This window comes from Acomys minous (genome assembly GCF_964271855.1).
Source record: "Acomys minous genome assembly, chromosome: 13".
Taxonomy (NCBI): Eukaryota; Metazoa; Chordata; class Mammalia; order Rodentia; family Muridae; genus Acomys; species Acomys minous.
In genome coordinates this window covers 2,689,144-2,703,683 of record NC_140495.1, presented here as the reverse complement: position 1 = coordinate 2,703,683, position 14,540 = coordinate 2,689,144, and the positions used below count along the sequence as shown (strand labels likewise).

Here is a 14,540-nt window from a genome sequence, read left to right as displayed (position 1 = left end):
TTATTCATGTGCACATGTGTGTTTGCCACAGGTGTTTGTGTGCCCACAGGCCATAGATCTTCTGGAGATGAAGTTACAAGTGTGTGTGTATAGGTGCTGAGAGTCAAACTCTGGTCCTCTAGAAGAGCAGGCCCCGGTTTTTGACAACTAGCCCCTATGGTGGCATAATGTTCATATGGACTGTGCACAGTTTAGCCTTTGTTCTTTCATATGGTAATTTCTCTACCCCACTGCCTGGTTTCAATCTGGACTGCACTGTGGTGTTTATTCTAAGTATCTCCTGTCTTAAATTTGTGTAAACACGTCACCATTTGTTCTCTGTATTGCCAATAAAAGCCAACTAGCCAATGCCGAGCAATAACAGAGAATAGGGTGGGACATCCTGGGCCAGTGAGGGGAGGAGAAAAAGCAGGAAAAACAGGAGGAATGCACTTGGAGAGGACCAGGAAACACTAGGAGAAATGAGCTAGACCTAGGATATGAGTAAAAAGCGAGTATGGTGTGGGAAATCTGAGTGGGAGGAAATTCTACTAGCTTGGCGGTTTAGGATGGAGTAATTATTGTTCATCATTGTGCTCTAGGCTAATTAAATACATCCTAGTCTCTCTGTGTGGTTATTTGAGTATAAAGCTGATCAAGGAGTAACCAGCTTTACTCCTTGGTTTATTATTTATTAATATAATAATAAATATTAAATATTAATAATCATACAACACCCCTGATACACATGTTCTTGGTTCCCAGAGAGCATCTGGGCACATTCATATATCTTCGGGAAAAGAGAAAAGCTAAGGAGGCAGCACCCTCGGGTCCCACCGCACTGGAACACGGAGCCAGGATACAGAGACACCAGCCAGCCCTTGGCCATCTATCATCAACCAAGTTCCGTCACAGACTACGCAATAGCAAGCCGGGCGCGTCCAATCACAGGTTACGCCCCGCCCCACAGGTGCACCCAATCAGCGTCGATTCTCTTGTGGCTTTTCCCCACCCCCTCAGGGGGCGGGGCACGCCTCGGCGCAGGCTTGCGTCAGCAGCGCGCGACCTGGCTGCTCCCGCCTAGGGGATTCCCAGCTTACTGTCAAGCATGTCGGTCATCTTTGCTCCTGACTGGCTACGCGGCAAGGCCAAGGTCAACCAGGAGATTATACAGCGGGTGAGTGTCCCGGAGGCGGAGACCTGGTGCTGGAGCTGCAGGGCCGGACCGTGGTGGGGGCAGGCTGGGGGCCGGGAAAGGACCCCCGCCTCAGGGCACCCTGCGCTTCCCCCTTCGCACGTCTTTCAGCTCCTGGAGGAGAACGACCAGCTGATCCGCTGTATCGTGGAGTACCAGAACAAGGGCCGGGCGAACGAGTGCGTCCAGTAAGTGGCACGGGGGCGCGGCAGTCCTGGGTGTTGGAGCGCCGAGGGGAGAGGGGGTGCTGCATGCCTGTAACCCTAGGTCTGGGCCGGCTGCGGCCGGAGGCTGGCCAGCTGGGATTACATAGTAAGACTCGCTCACCTCCCTCTCCCGCCTGCTGAAGGTTATTTACTTGCGAGTCAAGGCAATATAGACAGTTGGTAGAATCTGGAGTTTTTCCACATAAAGTCCTGTCTACTGACCACAGGGGGAAGCATCCGAAAGCTAGGTTCAGGTTAGAGCCGTGGCCCCTTTGCTGTCTGTGGGAGATACACACGAACAACAAAGGTTAATTCAGGATAGAATTAATGTGTTCTCTATTGGCTATCAGAATGAGAAGAAACAGAATCTGAGAGCTTTTCCTAAGAAATAGGCCCCATTTTTACAGAAAATGTTTTATTGTTACTTAAATATTTAAAAGTGCCATAATTTTTGTGCCTCCTAAAAAAAAAATCACTAAGCCAGGCGTGGTGGCACACACCTTTAATCCCAGCACTCAGAGGCAGGCCTATCTTTGAGTTCCAGGCTAGTTGGGTCTACAAAGTGAGTTCACGACAGCCAGGCCTAAAACAGAGAGACCTTGTCTTTAAAAAAAAAAAAAGTCACCTACAACCTTTCTACAAGTATCTTAATGGAATAGCAGAATGCCATTTTGAGGTGTTTATATTTGACTCCAACATTTGATGATTTGCTTTTTACAGTTTGTAGAAACATTCTCAGCTTTAGAAAATGCCTACAGCACATTCTCCTTGGCATGCTGACTCCTGTGCAAAGATAGGAAAGTACTACAAATCTCCTATTCTGTTTTTTTTTTAAACATTGTAAAAGTTGCTTCCCATGTCTGATGACTCCTAAACAAAAAAGCAGCTAACACTTGCTGTGTCACATGCTCACCTTGGTCGTAGGACACCCCACCCCCCCACCCCCCCACCCCCCCACCCCCCCACCCCCCCGCCACGCCTCCTGTGTGCTGAGACTAAAGGTATGTGCCACCACACCCAGCAGCGGTGCTATGGGCTGGAAGGCAGTGTGTGAACCTGGGGAAAAGCAGCATGAAAGATTCCTACTCTTGGGAAGCTGACGTTCTAGACTCTGGAATCCAGAGGGAAGACATACAATAGGCATGTCATGCCTTGGGCAGGATGAAGTCAGGGGCGTGGTAGAGGGCTTTCTGTGCATGGAAGTCCTGGGTTCAGTTCCAGCACTGCAGAAACCAGGCAGGATAGGTGGGAGGGAGGCAGAGTGCAGGGCGTCTCTAATAAGGCAACACTGAGTGAAGCCAGGCCGGCCCCGGAAGTAAGCAAGGCAGCGTGAGGTGCTGGGTCTCCTCAGAACCAAGAGATGAGAATGCGGGCATAACCGGAGACCCCATCACGTAAGACACAGGAGTGAGACGGCATCTTGAAGGCTTTGAGAACAGCATGACAGGACCTTGATTTAAGCTGCTGTGGTCACCTCAACTCCGTAGCAGAAAGCAGGCCTGCAAAGTAGATCATGGGGAAGAGGAGATGGCTGTTGTAGTCCACGAGACCATCCTAGTTGCTTGATCGCAGGGGCAGACGTGGAGTGAGAAGTGGGAACGGATGAGAAGGTAAGTTAAACAGGAAGCTTGGGGAAGCCAAGTGGTGTCCTGGAGAGGCAGAGGCAGGTGGATCTCTGAGGTTGGAGGCAGCCAGGGCTATATAGGAAGACCTTGTCTCCAAAAATAAAAAGGGCTGGTAGCCTGTGCCATCAGTCAGTTGAGCAGCCATTCCACTGCAGCGGGTAGGCTCTCTTGTGGCTTGCGTGGTGAATACAAACAAGCTTCTACTGTTTGCTTCCACCCGTAGGTACCAGCACGTGCTGCATAGAAATCTCATCTACTTAGCTACCATCGCAGATGCCAACACAAGTGGCCTTACAAAGGTGGTGGAGTAGCCTTCCGGGAGGCCGTGCTGAGCGTGACTGAATGCAACCCTTCTCCTGTGAAACAGAGACAGAATCAGTAGCAACCGAGCTACGTAGGACATGGGCAGAAAGCCTGTGCTTCAGTTTACACTGTGAAGAAAGCTGCTACTGACTCCACTATATTCTTAGTGTAAATATTTTAGTAATAAAGCAGGTCCCACGGTAAAACTCTAAGGACCTGAGGTATGTGACAGCAGTGCCATTATTGTCAGTAAACCAGGGGTGCTTCTTAATTATCAGAAAACGTTATAATAAATGGTGTGCACTTCAGCATCCTGAAATGTCCCTCTCTAACTAATGCCATCCTCACAACCCTATCTGCTCCTCTTTCACTCTTCTCTTAGGTTGTACACGGTTTCTTTGTGGGGAGGGAGGTTGAGGCAGGTGTCCTTGCTTGAGGCTGAATTACACACACTGAAAACAATCAAGCAAAGGGAGTGTTCCCAGCTAAGAAGGAAAAAAGAAACAAACAAAAAACCCACCTAGTAAGCAGCATAGGCACACGTTGGAGTGGGACAGGAGTCAAGGTCACCCTAGGCCACATGCAACCCTGAAAAAGGGAAAATGTTTTTTTGGGTTTTGTTTGTTTGTTTGTTTGTTTGTTTGTTGTTTTGAGCCAGGGTTTGTCTGTGTTTTCTTGGCTGTCCGAGACTCACTTTGTAGACCAGGCTGGCCTCGAACTCAGTGATCTGCCTGCCTCTGCCTCCCAAGTGCTGGGATTACAGGCGTGCGCCACCACGCCCGGGCATGGGAAAATGTTTTTGTTAGCATATACACAATAGGTTTAATGATGACATTTTCTTACATTAAGTAATATGCTTTGATCGTATTCACCCCTATCTCTCCCCTCTTGTTTCCTTCCTACTTGGAAGCTTGATATTCAACATGGAAGAACTTAAATATATCTTGCTTTTGTGCTGTGAAACCAGCCAACTGTAAAGACAGAACCATCTGTGTCAGTTTGTTCTCTGTGGCTGTGATACAACACCATGATGAAAAGCACCTTGTGGAGGAAAGAGTTTGGCTTCAATGTCCTGCTCCCAAGCCGTCATGAGGGGAGGTCGGGGCAGGACTTCCTGGGGCCTGCAGCTGAAGCAGAGGCCTTGGGAGACAGTGGCTCACTGGCTTACTCTCTGAAAGACTGAAAATCAGTTGCTCAGCCCATGAGGCTGGAAGCAGTGACAATTCTGGAATTTTGGTTTCTTTAAAAAAAACAACAACACAGAAATAAGGATTTTGCTGTTGTTGTTGTTGTTTTAACTCCAGATTTGGGGATGTAGGGCTGTTTCAGACTGTCCAAAGAAGTTGACTATGACTTGTGCTCTAGGAGAGGCATGGGTTTTCCCAGCTGAAGGTAGTTTCTGAGACTGTGACGTTTGGAATTCGGCGAGCTTTCCCAAGTGTATATAAATGCTAGGGCCCCAAGAGGCAGGGTTGGCGGTGGTTCAGGGAGTTGGCTGCGGCTTGTTAGTCGTGTTTAAAGAAGAAAGAGAAAGAAATCAAATTCAAGGCTCTCTCACTGTCCTTCTTTCTCTCCTATCTAGTGATAGAGGGGGAAATAAAGGGTAGGAAAAAGAAGAACCCACAAAGTAGCAAAGACCAGCCACAGCCCGGGGTCTCAGCTATCGCAGTTTTTCACTGAGGCCTGAAGAGTCCTGGAGCTGCTGGTCGTCTGTCTCTGTGGGAAGCCTCAACAAGCAGAAAGGAATGACTGGCCCGTAGGAGAGACGAACCGGCTCGTGGTAGGCTGCAAGCAGGCAAAAGCAGTGCTTCCTCCTTCCGTGCCTTTTAATCTGAGAGCCACAAGAAAGTGAGGCTCAGATTAGTGTGACTCCTCCTCTTTGAAATAGCCCAATTGGGAAAACTTACAGGAGTGCCCACCAGCTTAAGTTTAGTTTTTCCAGACGCAGTCAAGTTGACAACCACAGTAGAACTTCAACAGTGTGCTCTATGCACGGGGAGAAGCGTGGTTGTGCATGCGGGGGAAAGGCGAGGGGAATGAGCTCGAGGATGCTATTCTATGTAACAAACTATCTAAGTCGGTTGATGGTGACGGCTACACCATAAGGAAAATGTCCTTCATGTCACTAAACTGCACTTAGAGCTGGCCTAAAAATGGTAAAGATAGTGCAAGTTTTACAATTGTATAAAAGCAACAGCATGGCACTGATAATTATATGTGGTCATAAAGCCGAGCAATTCATGGGTTAAAAACATTGTCTTTAACAAGTGGACATTTGTTGCGACCTCCAAGTTGTGAGTCCCACCATAGCTGACACATGAAGACTAGATTTAAACACAAAAGAAAAAATGTCAAGTCCCAGATGGAAACGGAGAATGTTTTATTGAACTTGGAGTCTACACACGTCCATTTTTTTCTCCCCTCCCCTTCTCTGTCCTCTTCCCCTGCCTCCTCTCGCTGTTCTCTGGTGGTGCAGATGGAGCGCAGAGCCTCACACACTCTAAGCTACATCCCAGCCTCCAGGGATTTCTGAGTTCAGAAGCACAAACCAACCACAAAATGCTGGGTCAACCGACCACCAAAATAACAAGCTTTGGTGGACATTCTTCTCCAGGGTCTAGTGTAGTTCTTATCCCTCTGTTGATGTAAGTTTAAAAGTAAGGCTTAGTAAGTATTATTAGGCTATAGTTATTACGGTGGTATTTTCTAACCCGTTATCAATCAAAGACACAGACACCTGTTGTATTTAGAATGGCCTTGGTTCACCTGGGGGAGGGCAGATACTAATCCCCTGACTACCTTCCATTACCTCCCAGCCTCCATCCCATGCCATCTGCTTCTGCTAACTCGTCCTGAGCTTCCTCCCATCCATACCCCATGAGTACGTGCTGATGTCCATCTCCTGTATCCATGCCAGTCGGGCCACACCCTCTCCATCTGACCCATCAAGGTGGACCTTCTTTCCTCCCTTTGCAATAAGCAGAGACCGTTACAGAAAACCACAACCAATTGAAACTCAAGAGTTGCAGAGTCCACTCCCAACAGATACATCTATAAAACAACTCCTGCACCTGAGGTTGAGGGAACACTTCCTGTAGAGGGAGGGACAAAGAGATTGTGGAGAGCCACGGGATCAGGCCGTTTGCTGTAAGATTGCGTCAAGATTTTGTCTTCTAGTACACCTCACCAACGTGACTGCCGAGGCACAAGCTGAACACGGAACTGAGGAACGATGAGCTTGGGAGAAACAGTCCTCCCGGAAGACCCCACTAAGTGGTCAGCCCTGAAAACATACTGCAAGTAACAGGCAGAGCAGGTTGTATTTAGGGATACATGTAGCACCAATTAGTGAAAAAGGCCGTGGATTTGACGGAGAACAAGGAGGGTTTATGGGAAGACTTGGAGGAAGGAAAGGGAAGTGCAATGTGGTATAAGTCTGTTGTCCCCAAAATAAAGTTTTTACAAACAAAAATATAAAACTCCTACAATGTTAGCTCTAGGAAAGAACATTTTTTTTCATCGATAAAAGGACTTTAAAAAATAAAATAGAAACCTCTGGCAGAAAACAGTCAAAGGCAGGGAGAAGGCAGGGCCAAGATTGTGAGAAAGTGTTTGCCACCTTATATGACAAGGGTTCTGTTCAGAGCATTCGTGTGTCTTCCTACCAAGGCATCTGTGTCCTGACCCCTCGTGTTCCATAGACCGGGGCCTGGACTGCTAAGGTCAACACGATCCTGGAAGTGACACCTGACAGAAGCAGCTGCCCACCAACACTGAAGACAAAGCGGGAACCAACCCTCCAAACCTGCTACGGCTTGTTTTTTACGTTTTTATTTTAAAACTTAGGTGGATGTGTCTCCAAGAGTTTATGTGCCCTATGTCTGTGTCTGGGGGGCCTAGGGTGCTACACTGGCTGGAATCCAGAACTGAGGTCAGGTGGTCCTGAGCCACCTGGTGTGGGTGGGTGCTGTGGTTAGTGTGTGCTGCTACACCAGCTTTCAGGAGGCGCTCTAACAGCTGAGCCATCTCTCCAAAGGCAACATATATTTTAATATGTGCTTTTTTCCTCTTAAAATAGGGCCTATGTAGCCCTGACTGGCCAGGCTGACCTCAAACTCAAGAGATGCACCTGTCTCTGCCTCCAGAGTGCTGAGATTAAAAGGTGTGTGTTATCGCTCACACACCTGTCAAGGTTTTTGAGTGTTTTGCCGGCGTGCATGTCTGTGCAGTGTGCATGGCCAGGTGCCGGCGTGCATGTCTGTGCAATGTGCATGGCCAGGTGCCGGCGTGCATGTCTGTGCAGTGTGCATGGCCAGGTGCCGGCGTGCATGTCTGTGCACAGTGTGCATGGCCAGGTGCCGGCGTGCATGTCTGTGCACAGTGTGCATGGCCAGGTGCCGGCGTGCATGTCTGTGCGCAGTGTGCATGGCCAGGTGCCGGCGTGCATGTCTGTGCGCAGTGTGCATGGCCACGTGCCGGCGTGCATGTCTGTGCACAGTGTGCATGGCCAGGTGCCGGCGTGCATGTCTGTGCAATGTGCATGGCCAGGTGCCGGCGTGCATGTCTGTGCAGTGTGCATGGCCAGGTGCCGGCGTGCATGTCTGTGCACAGTGTGCATGGCCAGGTGCCGGCGTGCATGTCTGTGCACAGTGTGCATGGCCAGGTGCCGGCGTGCATGTCTGTGCGCAGTGTGCATGGCCAGGTGCCGGCGTGCATGTCTGTGCGCAGTGTGCATGGCCACGTGCCGGCGTGCATGTCTGTGCACAGTGTGCATGGCCAGGTGCCGGCGTGCATGTCTGTGCGCAGTGTGCATGGCCAGGTGCCGGCGTGCATGTCTGTGCGCAGTGTGCATGGCCACGTGCCGGCGTGCATGTCTGTGCGCAGTGTGCATGGCCACGTGCCGGCGTGCATGTCTGTGCACAGTGTGCATGGCCAGGTGCCGGCGTGCATGTCTGTGCAGTGTGCATGGCCAGGTGCCGGCGTGCATGTCTGTGCGCAGTGTGCATGGCCAGGTGCCGGCGTGCATGTCTGTGCAGTGTGCATGGCCAGGTGCCGGCGTGCATGTCTGTGCGCAGTGTGCATGGCCAGGTGCTCGCGTTCGGAGTTGAGCCCGGCTCCTCAGCCAGTGCTGGGCCGTCGCTCAGGAGCCCCGGTCGGGCAGCCCAGGCTGACCTCCAGCTTGTGCGTCTCCTGCCTTCACCTCCCCCGTGCCGGAGCTGCGCTGTGGACGCCGCGGCTCGGGGTTTGGTTTCCGAGAAAGTCTCAGTGACCCAGGGTGGCCTCGAGCTGGCGGCCAGCCTCCTGCCTCAGCCTGACAGGCGTAAGTGAGGAATAACCGGTTCCCGCGAGTCTATCTAACGCGAGACAAACGGCGTGACCGCGGTGTACAGAAGCCCGTCCCAACCGGGCGCGCCAGACCGGCCGGAGTGCCACGTAGTCTGCGGAAGCCTCGGCTCCGCACCGCCTTCGTTCGCGGGCCCGAGAGCACGAAGTCTCGCGATGCCCGCACACATCCGGGCGCTCGGGATTGGACCGCCGATCCTGGAGGGGCGGGGCACGAGATTGGACTCTTCCGTGACGCCGCCAGTCTCGCGAGCTTTGGCGTGGACCCCCCCCGGGCGGGAGGAGGTGGCGTTCCGTTGGTGACGTTGGGCTCCGGCGGCGCTGGCAGGGCGTTCTCCTGCGCTGACCCGGAGCTGTGCGGCCAGGTGAGGCTCTGCCCGGGAGCGCGGGAGGCCGGGGCGGGCGGGCGGCCTCCCTCCTTCCCTCCCTCCCTCCCTCCTTCCCCTCGGCCGCGCCCCTGCCCAGCGGCCCCGCCCGCCCGCCCGCTCGCCCGCCCTCAGCGCTCTCCTCCCGGTCCGCAGCTCCCGCCGCCGCCGCCGCCGCCGCCGCGCTCGCGATGGGCGCCCAGGACCGGCCGCAGTGCCACTTCGACATCGAGATCAACCGGGAGCCGGGTGAGCGGGGCGTGCTGAGGGCGGGGCGGGGCGGGGCGGGGCGGGCCCGGGCGGCGGGTGCCGGCCGCCTCGGCGCTGCAGCTCAGCTGCGGAGTAGCCGTGCGCGGTGCCTTCCGACTTGAGTCCCTCGAGAGTCTTCGCCTAGAATGTCCTGACTCCTGGAAAGGCGGCTTAGGGGGACAGAGCGGCTCGGGTGTGTTTTGTAGCCCGGGAATTGCAGCGAGCATACGCTGCAGCCGTGGTGTTTTATGGTGGGAGTTCCACAGTGTTCCGGCCACTCGTTAATGCGCAGATACACACACATGCACACACATGTAAGCATACATGTACACAGCGTAAAGATATATACACATGTACAAACTTACACACGTTTTCCTGAAGTGCTTGTTTCAAGGCGCAGAGTTGTAAACATTTTACTTGGGGGTATGTGGTGTGTGCCACATTTTATGTTGTAGAGTGTCAGGAGAGCTTGTCCTAGGCTCTGGAATGACAGCACTGACTGAAAGTTACATCCTGTTGGAAGAAGACGGGAAGTAAACAAAGGGGTAAAGCCATTCCCTCTAGTGCTGTCTTAGTGAGGTGGTGAGGAGAGGTCCTCTGCAGAAGATGACGTTTTTTAAGTAGGTGGGAGACTGAATAGTGTGCCTGTGTTTGAGAACCATGCTTGGTATTGACACCACGTAGCTCAGGCTCCGTGACAGCACTTGTGTTTTTGCGGGAACACGGAGAGCCTAGTGTGGCTGGAGTAGAGGGAAGAGAAGGAGCACTTGACCCCGATAGAGGAAGATAGGGCTCCAAACAAAGGAGCTGTGGTTTTCCCATTTAACACTTCAACCCTTACTGGATCTGCAGTTTATTCATCATTTACCAAATTTGTTCTTGAGATTTTTTGCAAACCCAAGGTATGAGCATACTCAGCAATAATTGGTTAATTAGGAGTGTAACTTGGAAGTATTTTCCTAGCATGACCAAGGACCTGGCTTTGATCCCCAACACGGCAGTTACCAGCCTTGAAAAGGAAGTGTTTGACATGGCCACACAATCTTGACTTTAATGTCTTGTCTTTTTCTTTCTTTTTTTTTAAAGGGCGTCTTCTAGTTTTATCTTTTTTGTTGTTTTATTTTGTTTTCAAGACAGGGTTTTTCTGTGTTGACCAGGCTGGTCTTGAACTCACAGAGCTCCAAGTGCTGGGATTAAAGATGTGCACCACCGCTGCACAGCTTACTTTCTGGAACATGAATTAACTGCTGATCAGGAATGAAGAATTAAGAATCAGCCAGGAATATAGTTTAGTGGGAGAGTACTTGCCTAGTTTATTTAAGGGTCAAAGTTCAATTTCCAGCACCACAGATAAAAGTATCTGATGTAATTTGATAAGCAGAGGTGATACAGAAATCAAGATGTGTGAATTGAGAACAGCATAGTGTGTATTTTAATTACTGTCAATACAGGGCAAAACAGATTAACTTTATTCAGAGCATCAGACAAATTCCACTCCAAGGATTAAGAAGAATCACCTGAATACAGTCACAAGGACAAAAGCCATGCATGTCAAAGACATGTTTTTCATAGAGGCAAATAGACACCAACAGCTAGTTACAGTGAGTAATTTAAAGTGAGCCCTTGTCCAGCACAGCCGGGATAGTCAGGGGGACTCACATTCCAAGAACAAGCGGTGTTTGAGGAGACTGAGGTCATGATTCTTAGAGTTTTGTCACAGGCACCCAGTTCTCTCCGTTCTTGGACAGTGTGCACCTCTTGTCTTTTTTCCTTAGTTGGTCCACCTAGCGGCTTACCAAGTCAGTTTTCAAGAACCACACTTCAGTGTCATTGAATATTTTCTGTCTTCTTCAGTTTTATCAATTTTTAAAAAATCATTTCCTTCTAATGCTTGCTTTGGTTTTTTCTTTTCTAGTTTCTTTTTTTTTTCTTCTTCTTTCCTATTTTTATTTTATGTGCATTAGTGTTTTGCCTGTGTGAAGGAGTTGGATCTCCTGAAACTGGAGTTACAGACAGTTGTGACTCACTGTGTGGGTGCCGGGAATTGAATGCAAGTCCTCTGGAAGAGCAGTCAGTTCTTTTAACCACTGAGCCATCTCTCCAGCCTGTCTTTTCTAGTTTCTTAAAGCAGAAGCTTCAATTGTTGCTCACTTGATTCCTTTTTTAATGTAAAGAGTGTTTGTGTCTGTGTGTGTGTGTAAATGTATCCCACAAAATTTGATGTTCCTCAGTCTCTTTCAGCCCAAAATATTTAATTTTCTCTGAGATTGTCTTTACCTCATGAATGTAGAAGTGGCTTGCTTTTTAAGTATAGATTAGATAACCTTTATTTAGAATGCTTGAGATAAAAAGTAATTGAGAATTCAGATTTTGCTTTGAAGTTTGCAAACCTTTGCATATATAAGATGTTTTGGGAGAATTTGTTTCTGTTTCATATACATGATATATATATATATGGCCGTAAGGTAATTTAATGTTGGTGTGTATGTGTGTTGTGACTGCTACTTCATCAGGCAGAACTTTGTCACTTGTGCTATTGTGTGATACTCAAATGGTGTAAGAATTAAACTTTTTTGGATAGGGATGCTCAACCTTTTCTCTCTTACCCCATCTCTCTTTTTGAGATGGGGTCTTTCTAACATAGCTCTGGCTGTCCAGCAACTCAGTATGTAGCTCAGGCTGGCCTCACGGATCCTTCTCCATCTGCCTCCTCAGTATGTAGCCCAGGCTGGCCTCACAGATCCTTCTTCATTTGCCTCCTCAGTATAGCCCAGGCTGGCCTCACAGATCCTTCTCCATCTGCCTCCTCAGTGCTGGGATTAAAAATGTGTTCCACCAGTTCTGGCTATATCAAATTTTAAAATAAGTTACTTATAGATAACAAATGACCTTTTTAAAATTCTGACCACCTCTTCTTTTATATTTTAACTATTAAACATAATAGTTCTGTGTTTGGAATTGCCATTTCCTTTTATTGTGAGACCAGATCTCACTGTTTCCCAGGCTAGCCTTACATTGCTCAAGGCCAATGTGTTCTCTTAACAGAAGTCATTTTTATTCTGACCATGTCCAAGGGTGTTTACATCATGGTTCTTTACTTTGAAATACGTTAGTGTGTATGCCTAAGTATAGGGATATTCTTCTGCCAGGCATGGTGGGGTAGTCTAGGATCCTAGCTGAAAGAAGAAGATCAAAGTTCCAGAACAGTTGCTCCTACTCAGTGAGGCTTTGTGCATGCTAGTCCAGCACTGGACAACTAAGCTGCGGTCCTAGGCCCAGGATGATTTCTTTAAAAGGGTTTACTGGCTTTATGGTTCCTTTCTGTGGGCCCAAGAGAAAGATCATAAACCCTTGGCAGTTTATCAAATTCAATAAAAATGGGGACATGATTAGAATGAATGGCTTTTTGGTTTTTTTTTTTTTGCTGTGGTTGTTGTTTCGAGACAGGGTTTCTCTGTGTAGCCTTGGCTGCCCTGGACTCACTTTGTAGACCAGGCTGGCCTCGAACTCACAGTGATCCACCTGCCTCTAACTCCCAAGTACTGGGATTACAGGCGTGCGCCACCACACCTGCCTTAGAATGGATGTTTTACTTTCCTGTTTAAGATTTACAAAACACTACAGTATATCCTTAGAAAACAGTGTAAAGTATTTGAAATTTATATCAAGAAATTAAAGGGTAATGCCAGGCGCATGCCTGTGCCCTTGGTCTTTTGTGGTTCTAAAGACAATAGTGTGGGAGTTTACTTACCTTGATCCTTACTCTTTAAACTTGAGACTCACACTCAGGATAGAGTATGAGGTCAGACCTGTACTGAGAGAACAGGAGAAATGTCTCTTTTAAAATTTATTTATTATGTGTACAGTGCTCTGTCTACATGTAGGCCTGCAGGCCATAAGAGGGCATCAGGTCACATTACAGATGGTTGTGAGGCACCATGTGGTTGCTGGGAACTGAACTCAGGACCTCTGGAGGAGCAGTCTACGTCCTTAACCTCTGAGCCATATCTCCAGCCGGAGAACTGTTCCTTATATCTCACCTTTATTAATACATTTAAACAGTCTCCACTCTTTCATTGCTCATGAATTAATAAGACTTCTCTGTGATAGTTCTAATATGATAAGGGTGTTGAAGAGAGTTACTAAGAATATAACTTCATGAATATAGTTTTGTATCATGGATTAAAGGGGTACATTAATAACTGAGCACAAGGCCGGGCGTGGTGGCGCAAGCCTTTAATCCCATCACTCGGGAGGCAGAGGCAGGTGGATCGCTGTGAATTAGAGACCAGCCTGGTCTACAGAGTGAGTCCAGGACAGCCAAGGCTACACAGAGAAGCCCTGTCTCGAACCCCCCCCCCCAAAAAAAGAGAGAGAGAGAGAGAATAACTGAGCACAATTTAATTAGACAGAATACTCTTTGTTATAACACAATTAGATAAACAGCTAGGGAAACAGGTGGCATGGGAGGAAAATCCATTGGGTAGCACTCGTATTCTCATTCACTCTTGTCCCAGCAGTGATGTGAAAAAGATGTTTTTAATTATGTATTTAATGTGTGTGGGAACGTACATGTGAAGATCAGAAGACAAAAGGCAGGGAGTCAGTCCTCCTGAGCATGTGGGTCCTGGAGATCAGGCTCGGATGGTCAGGCTTGGAGCAAGCGCTTGGACTTGCCCAGATGTCTCAGCAGCTCCTCTTTTAGTTTTCTGAAAAGTTTGACCTGAACTGGAAGATTGTATGTTTAGGGTCTCCCTGAGCTACAAATTGAGTTCAAGGGTCAAGGCCAGTCTGAGCAACATAAGGGAGACCACCTATCACAAAGTATAAGCAGGGCAGGGTTGATGGGCAAGTTTTGAAGGCTAATGAAAGAAGTTCTGGGTGGGTGCGTGCATGTTTATTGAAACTTTGAGAGGATAAAGTTTATTCTCAGTTTGTTTTATCTTTGACTTTTGACACTGGCAGTCAGACCCAGGGCATCAGGTGCACTAACAGGCACCTACCTCTGGAGCTACATCCCCAGCCTCTTCCTTCTCACCTGCCCTGAATCCTGGGTTTTTTTTTTTTTTTTGAGGGGGGGTTTGTTTTGTTTCATGGTCAAAGCTAATGCCTTGCCACTGAAAAGAGCCTACTGAACCACATTGACGTACTTTTCTTCAGGGATCACACCTGCAGAATGCCTTCTGTTTCATGTTCCAAAAACTAATGTGTCAAATGTTACCTATTTTCTATAAATAATACACTGCCATTTGTTGAAAGCCTACAGTTTGTCTCA

General features: G+C 48.7%; 2 protein-coding genes across 3 annotated transcripts in view; both read left to right on the top strand.

Annotated features, from left to right (window-relative positions):
• The first annotated feature begins 999 nt into the window (after positions 1–999).
• SS18L2 (SS18 like 2) lies at positions 1,000–3,627 on the top strand. Its single transcript, XM_084753407.1, has 3 exons — positions 1,000–1,156; positions 1,286–1,362; positions 3,229–3,627. Exons 1-3 carry the CDS (start codon positions 1,088–1,090, stop codon positions 3,314–3,316), a joined length of 234 nt encoding a protein of 77 aa, XP_084609533.1. The 5' UTR covers positions 1,000–1,087; the 3' UTR covers positions 3,317–3,627.
• A 5,253-nt stretch (positions 3,628–8,880) lies between these two features.
• NKTR (natural killer cell triggering receptor) overlaps positions 8,881–14,540 on the top strand; it is a 38,903-nt gene continuing 33,243 nt past the window's right edge. For both annotated transcript variants that reach the window (XM_084754466.1, XM_084754465.1), the window contains exons 1-2: positions 8,881–9,016; positions 9,173–9,265. In XM_084754466.1, coding sequence (XP_084610592.1) covers positions 9,208–9,265 — 58 coding nt within the window. In that variant the 5' untranslated portion in view covers positions 8,881–9,016; positions 9,173–9,207. The remainder of the gene's footprint in view (positions 9,017–9,172; positions 9,266–14,540) is intronic.

Excerpts from the sequence above, each read along its gene's own strand:
- SS18L2 (XM_084753407.1), top strand. The coding sequence starts at position 1,088 with ATGTCGGTCATCTTTGCTCCTGACTGGCTACGCGGCAAGGCCAAGGTC. Across the intron at positions 1,157-1,285 it reads ACCAGGAGATTATACAGCGG|CTCCTGGAGGAGAACGACCA; the intron begins GTGAGTGTCCCG and ends CACGTCTTTCAG. Across the intron at positions 1,363-3,228 it reads CGGGCGAACGAGTGCGTCCA|GTACCAGCACGTGCTGCATA; the intron begins GTAAGTGGCACG and ends TTCCACCCGTAG.